Here is a 19,506-nt window from a genome sequence, read left to right on the forward strand (position 1 = left end):
AATTTAAATTATTGTTGTCCTGAAATCTTAAAAGGTCCAACAGAATACATCCTTTTAATGCTAAAGGGTAGAATATTTATTGGCACACGGCTATTTTGGCACACAGATGCATATCTGGAGAGAATACTGTACATAAAATGGAGCATAAAGTTATCAAAGGACATGTAACAGATCAACAAAAAGAGGTTGGGGTGGGATACGGGCCATTAAGGGAAAGACTATAATGAGAGATGGCAGAAATATTGAATTATTTTGATATTTTGTAGTGAGATAGATTATGGGTCATGACATTGGATGACAAGAAGAGTGTATTTAAAACAGGGAAAAGAGGTTATATTATATAAAATAATCAAACTCCGAATATAAAACCACACTCAGGAAGGATTACATCTGTGCATTTTAAAAGAATTAGGCTAGACTCAGCAGAGGGATCACTACACATGTTTAATATATCAATAGACCAGTTAGCATAACAACAGCTATAGGAAAAACAATTAAATTCCCATTACAAATTGAAGAGAAGAATGTCGATTACAAGAAAGCTAATAATGAATAGTCAGCATGAATTTCAATAAAAAATGTTGATCAGGCAAGACTATTCATTTTTAAAAGACAACACAGAGTGTGCATAATGATAAATTACCTCTGTGTTATCTGGATTTCCAAAAGGCCTTCAATAAACTATTCTAAAATAGATTAATGAATGAAGTTAAAAAAGCTAAGTCGGAACATGCAGCACAACAGTTTGCTATTTGACTTCAAGGGAGAAGCAGACAGTGGGTGTGAAGAGTAGCTACCCACAGTGAACGAGGTACAACTCGAGCGAAGATACCCTAATAGTTGGATAGAATGAGAAGTCATAATTTTGATCCAGTGATGATGAAGGACCAAGAATGATCTCCATGGCAACTGACACTACTGTCCTTGTTCCTCTTGTGGTAAAGGCTAAGGTTTTGGAGATGTTGATCAAGTAGCCTTGTCAATTTGATAGCAAATATTTATAGACAGTAGACACAGCAGCACTCTGTACCAGGGTGTAGGGAAATCATTTTTCTGTTGGTGGACGGGTGCCAAGCAAATGGGCTGATCGGTGCTGGTTAATGCCAAGCTTCTTGGAGCGCACTTTAAAGCAAACACGGCGCATTCCAAGCTTCCAACCTGCTTTTGTAGCCAGAATGACAGAGTTTCTAGTCAACAGTGACTCATTGTCTGGGATAGTGGGAACTCAGGAGAGACAATGCCACCGATGAATGTCAAGGGTCAGTGGTTAGATTCCCTCTTGTTGGATGTCACTGTTACTTTGCACTTTTGTGATATGACTATTACTTGATACTCTTAAACCCATGCCTGAATGTCGCTTCCATCCCAATGCACATCAACTCCATTTGCTGAGCAACTGTGAATGGAATTCAACATTACCTAACAAAGCGATAATGGCAAACATCCTCTCTTTGGCATTACGTGCAAAGACAAATATTGACCAAGCGGTAGAAGATACTACCCTCAAGAACTCCTAAAAGTTAAGTCCTTCGATTGATTGATTTTCAACAAATTTACCATTCTTCTTTGTGTACTGTAACCATCAGAGCGTTTCCCCTTTGGCCATTGGCTTCCATTTTACAGGGGTTCCTAGATGCCATGTTAGGTCAAATGCTGCCTTAATGTCAGCAACAGACACACACCTTTGGAATTCAGCTCTTTGATTAATGATTAAACCCAAGGAGGTGATGAGGTCTGGATCGAAATAGACTTACATGTATCTCAAATGTCATATGCAACTCAAATATTAATACCTTCTATAAGGATCACTTGCTGGTGATTGAGAGTAAACTGATTGGATTTAATTACTCCTGCTTTTTGGTGGATGTGATATTTCTAGGAAATTTTGCATGGTGTCAGGTAAATTTCAGACGTGTACCTATGAAGTTACCTATGGCTGACTGATGGCGTAGTGGCATCAGACTTCGGAGCGAAGGCTCCCGAGTTCGAATCCAGTCGGCTCCAAAATCCTGCAGAGGAAACACGAGGAAACCTGCAGATGCTGGAAATTCAAACAACACACACAAAATGCTGGTGGAACACAGCAGGCCAGGCAACATCTATAAGGAGAAGCGCTGTCGATGTTTCGGGCCGAGACCCTTCATCAGGACTAACCCTGATGATGGGTTCTGCCAGGTTTCAGATGCTCAAGACACGCCGTACGATGAGCAGTCACCAAAAAAGATTGGTGCAAAAAGATTGTCATGATGGCGCCCCAACTCCTCCACCAGGAGTTAAGGGCAGGCACACACACACACAAAACCACTCCCCCCCCCCCCCCAATGATGGAACATGTTAGCTAGAGGCATAGCTAGATCCAGAATATCTTCCGTACCACAACTTGGATATAACATAATCCCACAGCTGTTACTGCACCCCATGTATTTCTTGATATTGCAAGGTTGCAAACCAAATTGGCTGTAGATAAGCTTCTAATGGTGAGGTGGCTTCACTAGAAACTAAATGAAAGAGTGAAACTTGCACAAAGCGAATAAAATATGAACTCTCTTAATAAAGGTATGGTAAATGTAATGGTCAAAATCACTTTTACTTCACACCAATAAGTTATTGTCCATTATTCATACATTAATCCATAATTAAAAATGTAACACTTCCTGTAAATTCTTATTTAAGGAAACACTGCATTGAAAAGCACCAACTTAATCTTTGTTTCATGTATACATATGACTTAAAAAGTCTGGAAGTTATCTCCAACATTGATTTAAAGGCACGATTAGTGACCTTTCTCTGAATAGATTTATATCAGTTACCCAAAGACAGAGGAAGTGAGTTTTGTAATTCATTAGTTGCATTGATAAGTTATTAGCTTTTTGTTTCCTTTATGTTAAAGCCATCAGACCCTTCACTAGAGGACCTTGAATGATCCACCACCACACTACTGATCTAAGTCCTGGCTCAGAGTTCTGCCTAACCCCTTGCCCAGAGTTTCATTGGGAGCGTAGCCCTGTGGTTCGATGATCCAGATACATTGAATTAGAATGTAACAAATTAAATAAAAGATAACCAAGGACCTAGCAAGTACAAGCAAACTAATTAATTTGTATAAATGTGAAACTTAATCACTTCAGTCTTTTCTGGAAACTATATTAAGTATAAAGTTTCCATGTCAACTAGCAACAAGCTTTAAAATGCTGGGGCAGCAAAACTGAAGATTGGCAGATGCTTTTCATCACTCAGGCAATACTTTACACCATCACATTAAGTAGAAATTTCTTGTCAGGTGACAAGAAAGAACACTTGACATCAGATGAGCAGACTCTGCAGCCTGGAGAATATTCTCGTCTCCCTTGGGGGAAAAGTATCTGTCACATTCCAATCTGTCCTCCCACACTCCTGAATCAATTAAAATGTGATAAAAAAAAATATTGCTTTCAATGATTGAAGTCCAGGGAGTTGCAGGAGACAGATTCCTTTCAAATTGTGACTGGTTTGATTATTTTTAGCGTCATTCTCAATGCCTGCTAAATGTGCTTGAAAAGGCATGACAGACTTTTCATCATAATTCAAGAATAACAGTGCATGAATACTCTGCATGGGTTGTGCTTGCTGCTGGAATGCATTCCTTATCCCATTACACAGCATTCCAAGGTTACAACAGCAACATATTCAAAGAGGAAAGCACTAGCTATCGCCCTTTTATTATCTACATAAAAATATAAAGTTGAAATTTTTTAATTTATATTTCAAACACTAGTACTTGCACTGAGTTGTCAGGATAGAGAAAGTAATATTGTGCATTGATACCAACTGATCACTACCCTGCAAGAGTGCATATCTGTTATCGTGCTCCAGGCCAGACAAAAATATTTTTGCTAAAACATTATTGGACCTACCACCATATTAGTTTATCAACTTGACAAATGTGTACAGTCATATTGCTCATATTTGTTTGACCAATAAGACTCTATTACTTGTGGGTTCTCTGCTGATGAACATGCCATGTACAAGCTCCCCTTTTAGAGGAGCAATACCTTGTATTCCATCTGGGTACCCTCCAAACTGATGGCATGAAAAGCAATTTCTTCTTCTGGTGAACAATTCCACACCCCCATTCTGACCCCTTCTCGCTCCTGAAGAAGGGTCTTGGCCTAAAACGTCAACTATTTACTGTTTACTATTTACTGTTTTCCATTGATGCTGCCTGACCTACCGAGTTCCTCCAGCATTTTGTGTGTGTTCCTTTTAGATCTAATTTAATTAGAACTCTGGTTTCCAGAAACTAATCCTTACTGTTAAGTACAAATAGATTCATTATAAAATTGTTTCTAATCAATGATTTGTGCACCTTGGTCAAGGTGGGAAAGGTGGTTTGCATCTCAAAACATTTAGCTAAGTTAATGCATCTAGAATAACAAGCCAGTATTATTCATTAATGATACTATCACAATTACATTCCACCACCATCTCTAAACTCATAGATGACTCTACCATAATCTTACTTCACTATCATCAAGAGAAATTATAGTACCCCAGATCAATAAAGTGTTTAGTGGATGGTACTGGGAGCTGGAATACTTAAAAATAGACAACCAATAGTCCTCAGGAGGAATTATACAGGTTGTGCAGCATCTGTGCGGAGAGATCGAATATGCAATCAATCCTGATGATAAGTTTTGACCCGAAACATTGATGTCTTGTTTTGGAGTTTTGACCCAAGATATCAAAAATTCCCTTCCTCCCTCAGATACTGCTCAAACCATTGAGTTCCACCAGAAGATCCCATCATCTGTTGTCTCTTGTGTCTCCACAATTGAGAATGAGATGTCAAGTGTTGAGTTAATTATCTATTTATGCTTCCGCAGCAACACAGAAGCCAGCCAATTTAATTCATGCCATATATTAAGAACAGGCTAAACATATTAAGAAGGTGTTTTATTGTATTCCAACTGCTATGCTGTTAAGCAACACACACGGAATGGTGGAGGAATGCAGCAGGCCAGACAGCATCCTTGGAAAAGGAGAGGGAGGGAGGGAGAGAGAGGGAGAGGGAGAGGGAGAGAGAGAGAGATGCTTGGATTTCCAGCATCTGCATATTTTCTCTTGGCTGTGGTTTGATTACTACTCTGCAAAGTCTCTTCCAGGGATGCCTACCTTGAAGGAGTTTGAATCTTCCCTTCGACAGGAGTTCAGTGAAATTCTCTCTCACTGCTCCCCTGCTACTTGCCAACGCTTTTACCACATACTTACCCAGACCCGCTGCTAGTCATGTATCCATCCACCAAGCATCTACGCTCCATCCGCCAGAGCAAGCAGGATCTCCCAGTGGCCACCCATTCCCATTCTGACATATCCATCCATGGCATCCTCTACTGCCGTGATGAGGTTGGAGGAACAACACCTTATATTCCATTTGGGTAGCCTCCAACCTCATTGCATGAACATCAATTTCTCAAACTTCTAGAAATGCTCCTCCCCTCTCCATTTCCATCCCCTTTTCCCCTCTCTCACCTCATCTCATCAATCAACTTTACTTCATCCTTCCCCTCCAGGTTTTACCTGTTACCTCTTCCCCACCTTTTAAATCTACTCCTCAGCTGTTGTTCTCCAATCCTGCCAAAGAGTCTCGGCCCAAAACGTTAACTGTACATCTTTCCATAGACGCTGCCTGGCCTGCTGAGTTCATAAACCAGTATTTTGGTTCTAGCCAAATATGTTTGCCAGAATGAATGCAGTTTTAGCAACACTCAAATTCAACAACATCCAAAGCCAAATCTAGTCTGCTCCATCTTGGGTACTAGCCTACAAAGTACCTAGGACATCTTTAGGGAGCTGTGTCTCAGAAAGGCAGCATCCATTATTAAGGACCTCCAGCACCCAGGGCATGCCCTTTCTCACTGTTACCATCAGGCAGGAGATACAGAAACCTGAAGGCACACACTCAGCGATTCACGAACAGCTTCTTCCCCTCTGCCATCTGATTCCTAAATGAACACTAAAAGTACACAACTTCACATTTTTTAATATACAGTATTTCAATTTTGCACATTTTAAAAAATCTATTCAATATGTGTAATTGATTTACTTGTTTACTTATTATGTTTTATTTTATTTATTATTATTTTTCTCCTTCTGCTGGATTATGTATTGCATTGAACTGCTGCTGCTAATTAACAAATTTCACGCCATTTGCCAGTGTTAATAAACCTGATTCTGATACTGAAGTACCTACCCGATTAATATTCCAGCCAACAATACAGCATTTGGTAAATACTCATCCTCTCTGTTACTGCTGCTGTTGTAGCCCGTCCACTTCATGGTTCGTTGTGTTGTGCCTTCAGAGGAAAGGAGCTGTTTGCTCAGCTTAGGAATGTTGTGTCAGCTAATCGGGTTTGTCTTGGTAACATTCTGTAACATTCTGTCCAGTGGGATGCCATAGAACATTCAGGAGAGCTGGATAGGATTAGACCTTCTGAGAGACAGTGGGCTGGCTTTGGTCTTTTGGCTGGCAGGAGCTGGAAGAGAAGGAGGTGCAGAGACGGACACTATGGGAAGACACTCACAGAATATTGCTCGGGGAGGAGACTCTGATGCAAGGAGTGCTTTGTGCAGACGAATGGTTCCAAGGAGGAAATGCCAATACTTCTGAGTTAGCTAGTCCGTTTGTAACATTTCTGGGAGGGAACCTTTGAACTGTGGCTGGTGACTTGGGTTCAGTGCCTGAGTAATTAAAGGGATACACCGACTATGCCAGAAACAAGCTCCAACGTTTCAGTGCAGATTTAGGCTGGTTTAGCTGTAATGGGCATTTTTCTTTTCCTTTTCTATTGACTGTTAAAGTTGCAATATCTGTAAATATACTTCCACTTTAATTTTATGCCAGTGTAAGTCTGGCAAATGATAATTTTGCATGGGGCAGTGTTCAGACCATAGACCATAAGGCAAAGGAGCAGAAGTCAGCCATTCGGCCCATCGAGTCTGCTCTGCCATTATATCGTGAGCTGATCTATTCTCCCATTTAGTCCCACTCCCCCGCCTTCTCACCATAACCTTTGATGCCCTGGCTACTCAGATACCTATCAATCTCTGCCTGAAATACACCCAATGACATGACTTCCACTGCTGCCTGTGGAAACAAATTCCACAGATTCACCACCCTCTGGCTAAAAAAATTTCTTCACAACTCTGTTCTGAATGGGTGCCCTTCAATCCTTAAGTCATGCCATCTCGTACTGGACTCCCCCACCATAGGAAACAACTTTTCCACATCCACTCTGCCCATGCTTTTCAACATTCAAAATGTTGCTATGACGAAATGTTTCTCTGTGTATTTAAGGAAGAGATAGATAGGTTCTTGATTAGTCAAGGCATCAAAAGGCATGGAGTGAGGTCATGTGATGACACATCTCAACAGGTATAAAATGGGAAAGCCTGCTGTAATGCAGGAGTTTTGTGTTGAGTCATCATTTAACTCGTCAGTTACTCCGTTATGCTGTGTATTTGTCTCATGATGCAGTTTCTTTTTAAAGTGGAGTTTTACTCTCTACTGTAAGGTACAGAATCATTGTGCCAGCAGTTTTGCAAATCACTGCCAGTTGTTTGATGTATCTTTGATTTAATTTTAAAGTCTAAGTATTGGAGAGTGAAAACTTTACCAAAGTATGGAAACCCGAAGGATCGAGTAAAATTGGTGTCGTCAGCGGTAATGTAGGATCGACCTTGTTGGACCTTCATTCAAGTAGTGACCTGCATCTGAGATAACCCCTACCTGTAAGAGTAGAAAGGGCTGTGCAGTGTTCATTCACCAAGAAAAAGGTCAGTTCCTTTAAGCTGTTTTTATTTCCTTCATCGTGAATCCTTCAGGCAAGGCATATTATGGCTGGGATCAGCAGTAATGTCACTTCGTCGAGGAATTCGTACTTCAGGAAAGTCTCTCCTAATTGACTGTATAAATCACTTGGACTTCCACATTTACCACTTTAAAACTGTGTTCGCATTTACCACTTTAAGGACTGTTCCAGAACTGCTATATAGCAGTTAACTTCTGGTTAAGTTAGTCGCTTGTTTACTTTTCATTTTTGTTGAGTAGAGTTTAATAAATGTTAATTTGTTTATAAACCTCGACTCAATTCTATATTCATTATTGCTGGACACGTATCATAACACTATGAGATCCCCCCTCATTCTCCTGAACTCCAGGGAATATAGCCCAAGAGCTGCCAGACGTTCCTCATACGATAACCCTTTCATTCCTGGAATCATTCTCGTGAATCTTCTCTGAAACCTTTCCAATGCCAGTATATCCTTTCTAAAATAAGGAGCCCAAAACTGCACACAATACTCCAAGTGTGGTCTCACAAGTACCTTATAGAGCCTCAGCATCACATCCCTGCTCCTATATTCTTTACCTCTAGAAATGAATGTCAATATTGCATTTGCCTTCTTCACAACCAATTCAACCCTGGAGGTTAACCTTTAGGGTATCTTGTACAAGGACTCCCAAATCCCTTTGCATCTCTGCATTTTGAATTCTCTCCCCATCTAAATAATAGTCTGCCCATTTATTTCTTCTGCCAAAGTGCATGACTGTACACTTTCCAACATTGTATCTCATTTGCCACTTCTTTGCGCATTCCCCTAAACTATCTGAGTCTCTCTGCAGGCTCTCTGTTTGCCAGGCTGAATGCAGTTTTAGCAACATTCAAGTTCAACATCCAAAGCCAAGTACCTACTTGATTGGTATTCTAGCCAACACTATACTGTAGACACCAAATCCCTCTGACACTGCTCTCCTGCTGCTGTAGCCCATCCCTTTCTTGATTCAACATGCTGTGCATTCAGAGATGCTCTTCTACATACCACTGTTGTAGCACATGGTTATCTGAGTTACTGTTACCTTCCTGTCAGCTTGAATCAATCTGGCCATTCTCTTCTGACCTGTCTGTTTTCACCCATAGAACCATCACTTGCCGGATTGTTTATTCTTGCCCACCATTTTCCATAAACTCTAGAGACTGCTATGTGTGAAAATCCCAGGAGATCAGCAGTTGCTAAGATACTCAAACCACCCTGTCTGGCACCAACAATCATTCCACGATCAAAGTCACAAAAACAACATTTCTTCTTGCTTCTGCTGTGAACAACATCTGAACCTCTTGACCATGTCTGTGTGCTTTTATGCATTGAGTTACTGCCACATGACTGGCTGATCAGGAGCTGACGATATTGAAAGTTGGAATCTCATCCCCAACCTATCCATGTCTGAGTTTAATGTACACCCAATGGCTACTTTATTAGTTACACCTGCTCCTACACCAGAATCAAAATCAGAATAACAACAACAGGCATCAGCAGTCCACAGGCAATGCTTGCTTTTGTTCACGTTCAAGGTCAGAGTCCAAATCATCATGCAACTCATTCACTGAAGAATACGAGAAGCAACATCTTACTCAGCATCCACAAAATAACTTCTACCAACCCAGCTCTATAGTACAACACCAACGTCTGGAAACCAACATTAATGGATAGAGCTCAAAAAATCACAATCGCGTCCCTTACTTTCTCAACAAAGGCATTTATTGATGATGAATTCAGCACTGTCTGCCAGTACAGTCTTTGATTAAGTGAAGAATAGAATGTTTGAAGATTGAGACCTCAAACCCAGCTCAAGACTCACAGCCTACATAGCAACAGTAATACCTGTCTTCCTAAATGCTCACAAAACATCAATTAACTAAAGCAGGCATCTCACAGCAATGGAAAAACACTAACAATGCTGTAAGGTAAACAGAACCAATGTCAGTGTGTTCTCTAAGACCAATGTCCCAGCATTAAAGTCCTAATCACACTCAGTCCGCTCCACTTACAGTACACTTCCATAGTCAGTACTTGTCTCCTGGAAACACATTATTCTGCATTCAGTATTGGGAAGAGATTCCTGGACAGATCAGGGATAAAGTCAAGGATATACTCAAAGACTTAGAAAAAGAGCAAAATTTTCACTGACTCCTGCTAATCCCTAGTCCATGACCATTCTGCATGGAGAAATTATAGCATTTAAAACTTTGGTTCCATGCATCAGGATCAGCCAGAGACCCGATTTAACTGATGGAAAGAGTGTATTGCCTCATAAACTACTCATCCGTTCATCTTGTTCAGTCATCTCCTGCCTTGACTATGGAAAAACCTGCACTTTCATCAATGTTCTTGTCAGTACCCTCAAAACATCCCAAACAGAAAGCAAATCATCTTCGATTGCAGAGCCTCCAGTGCACAACATATTTTTCAGGACACATTTTTGTGAATTTATTGCTAATTGATTTATTCTTTTGAATAACTTACAGTGGAGACATGCATTTCTACAAGTAGCTGCCCTTCTACACAGTAATAATACCTAAAATGTGTCTTTTGCCAGTGCATCTTTTCAAACCTCAAGTATTGGTTACACTCTGACAGTGAAATAATGATTGAGCATTTAATTTCACAAGGTCCTGATGAGACACAACAGGCACAGATTAAACCGCCATTGATATCCTCTCTATTCATCCTGAAACCAAACATTTGAATTTTTTTTTGAAAGAACTGGCATTGTTCTTCACGCAGTTGAAGAATTGGTCTCAGCAAACTTTATCACTGAGTTCTAGAAAGTTATTTCATCCAATCGTGAACATATCTCATCCGTATATCTCATAGAAAAAAATCAGGTATGAGTTCAGTCTAGCCAGGAATATAAAAGGGGATAGCAAAAGCTTTTTTAGCTATGTGAAGAAAAAGAAGATAGTTAAGAACAATGTTGGCTCCTTGAAGAATGAATTGGGAGAAATTGTTATGGGAAACAGGGAAATGGCAACAGAATTTAATGCGTATTTTAAATCTGTCTTCACCAGGGAGGACACAAGCAATCTCCCAGATGTATGGATGGGCCAGGGTCATAAGATATCAGAGGAATTGAGACAGATTGACATTAGGAAAGAAACTGTGATGAGTAGACTGGTAGGACTGAAGGCTAATAAATCCCCGGGTCCAGATGGTCTGCATCCGAGGGTTCTAAAAGAGGTGGCTCAGGAAATTGCAGATGCATTGGTAATCATTTTCCAAAGTTCCTTAGATTCAGGATCAGTTCCTGAAGATTGGAGAGTGGCTAATGTTATCCCACTTTTTAAGAAGGGAGGGAAGGAGAAAACGGAGAACTATCGCCCTGTTAGCCTAACGTCAGTCGTGGGGAAGATGCTTGAGTCCATTATTAATGATGAAATAGTGGCACATCTTGATGGCAGAAATAGGATTAGGCCGAGCCAGCATGGATTTACCAAGGGCAAATCATGCTTGACTAATCTGTTGGAGTTTTTTGAGGGTGTAACAAGGATGTTAGACGAGGGTAAGTCAGTAGATGTTGTGTACCTAGATTTTCAGAAGGCATTCGATAAGGTGCCACATAGGAGATTGGTGAGTAAAATCAGAGCTCATGGCATTGGGGGCAGGGTTTCAACATAGATAGAAAACTGGTTGGCAGATAGAAAGCAAAGGGTAGCAGTGAATGGGTGTTTCTCGGACTGGCTGGAGGTGACTAGTGGGGTACCACAGGGCTCTGTATTGGGACCACAGCACTTTACGATTTATGTCAACAATTTAGATGAGGGCATTGAAAACTATATCAGCAAGTTTGCTGACGATACTAAACTGGGTGGCAGTGTGACATGCGAAGAGGACGTTAGGAGAATACAGGGAGACTTGGATAGGCTGGGTGAGTGGGCAGATACTTGGCAGATGTCATTCAATGTGAATAAATGTGAAGTTATCCACTTTGGAAGCTGGAACAAGAGGGCAGAGTATTGTCTGAACAGTGTAGAGTTAGGTAAAGGAGAAATGCAAAGAGACCTAGGAGTCCTAGTTCACCAGTCAATGAAGGTGAATGAGCAAGTGCAACAGGCAGTGAAGTGGGCAAATGGAATGTTGGCCTTTGTTACAAGGGGAATTGAGTACAAGAGCAAGGATGTCCTTTTGCATTTGTACAGGGCCCTGGTGAGACCACACCTGGAAAATTGTGTACAGTTTTGGTCTCCAGGTTTAAGGAAGGACATTCTGGCAATTGAGGAAGTGCAGCGTAGATTCACTAGGTTGATTCCTGGGATGGCAGGGCTGTCTTACGCAGAGAGATTGGAGAGATTGGGCTTGTACACGCTGGAATTGAGGAGATTGAGAGGGGATCTGATTGAAACGTTTAAGATAATTAAAGGATTTGATAGGATTGAGGCAGGAAATATGTTCCAGATGTTGGGAGAGTCCAGTACCAGAGGGCATGGATTGAGAATAAGAGGTCAGTTATTTAAAACAGAGCTGATGAAGAGCTTCTTCTCCCAGAGAGTTGTGGAGGTGTGGAATGCACTGCCTCGGAAGACGGTGGAGGCCAATTCTCTGGATGCTTTCAAGAAGGAGCTGGATAGATATCTGATGGATTGGGGAATCAAGGGATATGGGGACAAGGCAGAGACTGGGTATTGATAGTGAATGATCAGCCATGATCTCCGAATGGCAGTGCAGACTCGAGGGGCCGAATGGTCTACTTCTGCACCTATTGTCTATTGTCTGTACTAATACCTGCCATACACCCAGAAACCCTGCACCCCCCCCCCCCCGCCTCCGAAAACATACGTACATCACTAGAATTATCGGCTTTCATTATCTATCTGGCAAAGTCAGTTTCTTTGTCATTTTTTGAAATTTAATGTCTCTGACACTTTAAATCTATGAAACAGGCCATAAGACCATCAGGCATAGAAGCAGAATTAGGCTACTCAGCCGCTTGGGTTTGCTCCACCACTCAATCATGGCTGATTTTATATCCCTCTCTACCCCACTCTCCTGCCTCCTCCCCATAACCTTTGCTGCCCTGACTAACCAAGAAGCTATCAAAGTCGGCTTTAAATATACTCAATGACTTGGCCTCCCTGGATGACCACAGGAGGGGTGCCAACAACTTTAAATTCCTCAGTGTTCTCATTTTCAGAAGATTTGTCCTGGGCTTAACATGTAAGTGCAGCTACAAAGAAAGCATGGGATTGCCTCTACTTCCAGAAATGTTTGTGAAGATTTGGCATGACAACTAAAGCCTTGACAAACTTTTAAAGATGTGTGGTGGAGAGTATAATAATCAGTTGCATCACACCCTGGTATGGAAACTCTAATGACTTTGAACAGAAAATCCTATAAAAAGTAGTGGATTGGCAAAGTCGATCATGGGTAAAGCCCTCCCAACCATTGAGCACATCTACATGGAACACTGTTGCAGGAAAGCAGCATCCATCATCTAGGACCCCCACTTCCCAGGCCATGCTTTCTTCTCGCTGCTGCCATCATGAAGGAGGTGCAAGTACAGAAATTGCCGGGGCCCTAACAGAGGTATTTAAAACATCCTTAGCAACAGAAGGAGTACCAGAGGATAGCTAATGTTGTTCCATTGTTTAAAAAAGGCTCTAAAAAGAAACCAGGAAATTATAGGCTGGTGAGTCTGACATTAGTTGAGGGGAAGTTATTAGAGGGTATTCTAAGGGACCAGGTATAAAGTATTCGGATAGACCTGGTCTGATAAGGATAGTCAATAGTCAACATGGCATAACCAATCACACAAAGTTTTTCAAGGAAGTTGCCAGGAAAATGGATGAAGGCAAGGCAGTGGATGTTGTCTTCATGAACTTTAGCAAGGCATTTGACAAGGTCCTGCATGGGAGGTTGGTCAAAAAGGTTCAGTCGCTCGGCATTCAGGGTGAGGTAGTAAATTGGATTAGACAGTGGCTTTCTGGGAGAAACCAGAGAGTGGTAGTAGATGATTGCTGTTATGTTGGGAGGCCTTTAATAAGTGGTATGCCACTGGGATTGGTACTGGGTCCTTTGTTACTTGTCATCTACAGCAAAGACCTGAATGATAATATGGTTAACTGGATCAGCAAATTTGTGGATGACACCAAGGTTGGAGGTGCAGTGGACAGTGAGGAAGGCTATCATGGCTTGCAGAGGGACCTGCTTCAGCTGGAAAAATGGGCAGTTCGAATTTGATGCAGACAAGGGCGAGGGTTTGCATTACAATAGGGCACGAGGACTATGGTAGATCAAAAGGATCTGGGAGTATGTTGAAAGTGGCATCACAGCTAGATAGGTCATAAAGAAAGCTTTTGGCTCACTGGCCTTCATAAATCAATGTACTTTGTACAGAAGATGGGATGTTATGTTGAAGTTGTACAAAACGTTGGTGAGGCCTAATTTGGAGTATGTACAGTTTTGGTCACCTGCCAACAGGAAAGATGTAAACATGGTTGAAAGAGTACAAAGAAAATTTACAAGAATGTTGCTGGGTCTAGATGTCCTGAGTTATTAGGAATGATTGAATAGGGTAGGACTGCATTCTTCAGAATGTAGAAGATTGAGAGGAGATTCGCTGGAGGTATACAAAATTATGAGGGGTATAGATAGGGTAAATGCAAGCAGGCTTTTTCATGTGTAATAGAGATATGAAGGGCTATGGTCCTAGTACAGGTTTTGGGAGTAGGCAGTTTAAATGGTTTTTGCATGGACGAGATGGTGCAAAAGGCCTGTTTCTGTGCTGTACTTCATTATGACTCCATGTCTCTGGTTGATGCGAAAGGCTTTTATTAAAGTTTTCAGAGAGTCATTATAGCATTTCCTTTGGCCTCCATGCAAATAATTTCCTTTCTGTATTTCACTGTCGAGTAGGCTTAGGCAGCTGATGGTCTGGCATATGAGCTACATGGCCTACCCGGCATAACTGGGACTGCATCAGGATGGTGTGGATACTGGATAGGCCCACCTTGCCAAGTACATCAGTGTCAGTGATTCTGCCTTGCATTTAATGAAGAGGATCCTTCTGATGCGGACTGTCCAGTTTCTTTGTGTGCTATCAGTACATTGTCCATGTTTCACAGGCATAAAACAGAATGGAAAGTACTTTGGTCCGATACACCTTCAACTTCATCTTCAGACATACGTGAGAGATTAGATTAATGAAGAAATAAATGAGTAGAAATAATAGAGGATCAGGAAATAAAAGGCTTGGCAAGTAGATACGTAGATTCTTCTCCCATTTTCACGCATAAACCTTGCAAAGAAATTTCAAACTAAATTATATCAGAATTTCTTTTTTAAGGAAACTTGCTTCGAATTAGTAACAAGAATTAGCCAGTGAACCCCTCAAGCCTGCTCCACTTAGATCACGATGAACCTCAACTCCCTATCCTCATATATCTTTGGTAACCTTTCACTCTCTTGTTTATGAAAGTAGTAGAAGCAGAATCTATGACTATTTTTGAGGAAGAAAGATGTAAAGTCTCATATCCCTCTGACAGGAAAAAAAAGTGTCTTAAAGGAACAGCCCCTTATTTATACAGTTATTGCTAGTTTTAGGCTCTCCCACAAGGAAACATTCTCTCCACAATTATCTCGTCATGTCCCCACAGGATATTATTTGCTTTCATCAAACCAAAGCTTATTCAAGATGCAGTCTAGCCTCTTCAACTTTTCCTCATATGACAACTCACCCATTCAATGTACTAATCTCGGAGACCTTTTCTGAACTGCTTTCAACACGTTGACATTCTTTCTTAATTAAGGAATTCAATACTGTACACAGTCATCCAGATGTGGTCTCATCACTGCTCTGTATATAATAGAAATATAACCTCCTTACTTTTATTATCAATTTCCCTCGCAATAAAACATAACATTCTGTTAGCTTTTCTAATAACTTGTTGCTCCTGCATGCCAACCTTCTGGCAACCATGCCTGCAATGCATTCATCCAATTCATTTATATACATTGTAAAACGTTCAGGCTCCAGCACTGATTCCTGTGGCACACCACTCATTACAGCTTGCCAGCCAGTAAAAGACCCATTTACGCCTACTCTCTACTTTCTGTGAACAGGCAATCTTCTAACCACGTTAATATGTTTTCACCTACAGAAGGGATATTATTTTCTGCAAAACCTTTGACACGGCACTATATTAATGACCTTCTGTTTATTCAAATACAGTATATTGACCATCTCCCCTTTATTTGAGGCACATATTACTTATTCAAGTCCTATAAATTGTCCAAAGCATGCTGATTCTACCAAATCACTTTGAATTTTCCAAGTATCCTTCATTAATTTTTATAATAGCTTCTAATGTTGTCCCTAGGATGGTGGCAATGCTGTAAAGTTGCACTAAGATCGAGTCCTGTGACGAAGGAGTAGAAAGGCGCGTTGAACAATTTGGGCTTGTACTTATCAGAGTCAGGAGGAATGAGAGACAATCTTTTTGAAACATTCAGTTCAATTCAATTCAAGTTTAATTGTCATTCAACCGTCCATGAATACAGCCAAACGAGATGGTGTTACTACAGGGTCAAGGTGCCAAAACACATATCCAACAGTCACACACAAGAAGAACACATTCACAGAATAATTCACACATACAAGTCAACAAACCCATTTGGAAAATCGGCAAAATTCAACAACACAGAATGTGCATGTATATAGTCCAGACCTTCCAGCCCACCTAGATCATCTAACAACCTGCCCCGATACCCGCTAGGCACTGCTGTGGCTTTGAGGCCCATCCTCACATATACAAGCATATAAAGAACATTAGTAAAAGTACAACAATGCAGAATATGCATTTATATAATCCAGATTCTCCAGCCCACCAATATCATCTGTCAACTAGTCCGAACAGCCCAGTTACCACTGTACAAGGGTGGTTGGCAAGATGGATGCCAAGAAGACGTTACCACTCATGGGTATAAACTAGAACTAGAAAACTTGTTTTATATTAAGTATAAAACTGAGATGAGGAGGAACATTTTTTTTTGGGGGGGGGGGCTAGTGAATATTAGGAATGGATTACTTTGAGATCTCTGAAGGTTGAATCATTGACTGTATTCAAGTAGAGAGTGACAGACACTTAAGCCACAAGGAGTCAAGGAATACTGAGAGAGGGTGACAAAGATGAAAAGTGGTGTTAAGGTCAAGATCAGATCAGCCATGATCATATTGATTGATGGTGCATTCCAAAGGACAATCGTCCTGCTGCTTTCTCAGTTCTTAAATATTAAACTAACTGCCCTTTAGTTTAAAACAAGAGAAAATCTGCAGGTGCTGGAAATCCAAACAACACACCCAAAATGCTGGAGGAACTCAGCAGGTCAGGCAGCATCGATGGAAAAGAGTATTGCCTGTAATTTCTTACTTTGTCTCCCTCCTGTTTTGAATAAACAAATTATATTTGCAGTAGTCTAATTGAATGGAATCTTGCCTATGTGTAGGGGGTATTAGAAAATTAAAAGCAAAGCTTTAGCTAATTCACCAGCTATTTATTGTAAAATACAAAGATGAAGTCCATCAGGCCAAAACGTTGTAACTATTGACAATTCCAGATTGATTGGGCCGGACACCTCTGGGGCATTTTACCTTTGTTTTTCTGATCTTTTCCTGATATTTCATATGCACCCAATGATGCCATTTTATGCATTGCAGTCATTTCTGTTGTTACTGGTGGGAAATAGTTGTTAAAGGTGCAACATATGGCCTGCATTTAAAAATCACCATAAAATGAGAACAAGTACCACAGCAAGTCAGTAAAGGGACACAAATTAAAAATCCTCTCTTGTGGTATTAATGGTTTGCCAGCTTCATTTTCTGTGCTGCGTTTTTGTCCAAAAGCCACATTCCTTCTAACATATTTTACAGCTGCACGGACCAACCATTGCTCCAAGCAGGACATGTTTGCACAGCCTGAAAGCTATGCAGCACTCTAAATGTTATTTTGTGATATGCGTACTAAGGTGTCAGCATTCAGCAGGCTGGCAGTTTATTGACAATGAACTACCAGCTTCCATTCTGTGTTTACTCTTGCAATTTGTAATAGTGTTGTAACTTGAAACATTGACAATGTAAATACAATGAAGCTCTAAAGTGTTTCATAGTAGAGGATGTGGTATGATTATTATTTAGAAAATTTATGGATTATATTCATTAATACAATTAATTGCAGGGTATTTCACAATTATATTAAGATAAAAATTTCAAAATTGTATTAACCTTATATAAAAGAAAACTCCAGCTGGACATTAACAAATGCTATGTGCGTGGGAGCATTTCATTTACTGCATGACCATGCTGCATTGAGGGAATACTGTCCTCAAGCATTGCTATTAGAACACCTACATTATTCACTTCAGTATAAGATGAGAGCAGGTGTGGCCTGCACTCATTAGTGTATAGAAGAATGCGTGATGATGTTCTTGAAACAATGCACAATTTTTCATGGGCACTTGATCTGTAGTGGATAGGGTTGCTTGGTTACTGATAATGCTGTGTTCCTCCCAGGTTTTTCCTTGCCCACTGAAAAGATCTGTGTGGCTTTCCAGAGTTCAATGCAGCAAAAACACTGCAACTGCTATTTCTGCTGGCAGTTGCCATCAGGAACCAAGGTAGTAAAATGTTGCTGCAGCACACACAAAATGCTGGTGGAACGCAGCAGGTCAGGCAGCATCTATAGGGAGAAGTGCTGTCGACGTTTCGGGCCGAGACCCTTCGTCAGGACTAACTGAATGGAAAGGTAGTAAGAGATTTGAAAGTAGGAGGGGGAGGGGAAAATGCGAAATGATAGGAGAAGACCGGAGGGGGTGGGATGAAGCTAAGAGCTGGAAAGGTGATTGGCAAAAGTGATACAGAGCTGGAGAAGGGAAAGGATCATGGGACGGGAGGTCTAGGGAGAAAGAAAGGGGGAGGGGAGCACCAGAGGGAGATGGAGAACAGGCAGAGTGATGGGCAGAGAGAGAGAAAAAAAAGGGGAGAAAAAAAGCTAAATATATCAGGGATGGGGTAAGAAGGGGAGGATTAATGGGGCATTAATGGAAGTTAGAGAAGTCAATGTTCATGCCATCAGATTGGAGGCTACCCAGCCGGTACATAAGGTGTTGTTCCTCCAACCTGAATGTGGCTTCATCTTGACAGTAGAGGAGGCCATGGATCGACATATCAGAATGGGAATAGGACGTGGAATTAAAATGTGTGACCACTGCGAGATCCTGCTTTCTTTGGTGGACCGAGTTTAGGTGTTCAGCGAAACGGTCTCCCAGTCTGCGTCGGGTCTCACCAATATATAAAAGCCATCACCAGGGGCACCGGACGCAGTATACCACACAGCCGACTCACAGGTGAAGTGTCACCTCACCTGGAAGGATTGTCTGGGTCCCTGAATGGTGGTGAGGGAGGAAGTGTAAGGGCAGGTGTAGCAATTGTTCCGCTTACAAGGATAAGTGCCAGGAGGGAGATCGGTGGGAAGGGATGAGGGGGGGACGAGTGGTCAAGGGAGTTGCGTAGGGAGCGATCCCTGCGGAAAGCAGAAAGGTGGGGGAAGGGAAGATGTGCTTGGTAGTGGGATCCCGTTGGAGGTGGTGGAAGTTATGGAGAATTATACGTTGGACCCAGAGGCTGGTGGGGTGGTAGGTGAG

The 19,506-nt window shown here is 41.3% G+C and overlaps 1 protein-coding gene across 5 annotated transcripts in view; it reads right to left on the reverse strand.

Annotated features, from left to right (window-relative positions):
- The window catches only part of LOC132400540 (protein eva-1 homolog A-like), a 296,591-nt gene that overhangs the window by 53,537 nt on the left and 223,548 nt on the right, over nucleotides 1-19,506 (reverse strand). Inside the window, exon 1 of one of the 5 annotated variants that reach the window (XM_059981592.1) lies at nucleotides 6,230-6,457. The exons of 3 other annotated variants lie outside the window; for them this stretch is intronic. Coding sequence is in view for 1 of the 2 variants with exons in the window: in XM_059981588.1 (XP_059837571.1) it covers nucleotides 1,931-1,958 (28 nt within the window). In the remaining variant the exon portion in view is untranslated. Of the gene's footprint in view, nucleotides 1-1,930; nucleotides 1,974-6,229; nucleotides 6,458-19,506 lie in introns of those variants that run through there. One more of the 5 variants, XM_059981588.1, reaches the window with a different exon arrangement.

The sequence above is a fragment of the Hypanus sabinus genome, chromosome 10 (assembly GCF_030144855.1).
Source record: "Hypanus sabinus isolate sHypSab1 chromosome 10, sHypSab1.hap1, whole genome shotgun sequence".
NCBI classification, from domain to species: Eukaryota; Metazoa; Chordata; class Chondrichthyes; order Myliobatiformes; family Dasyatidae; genus Hypanus; species Hypanus sabinus.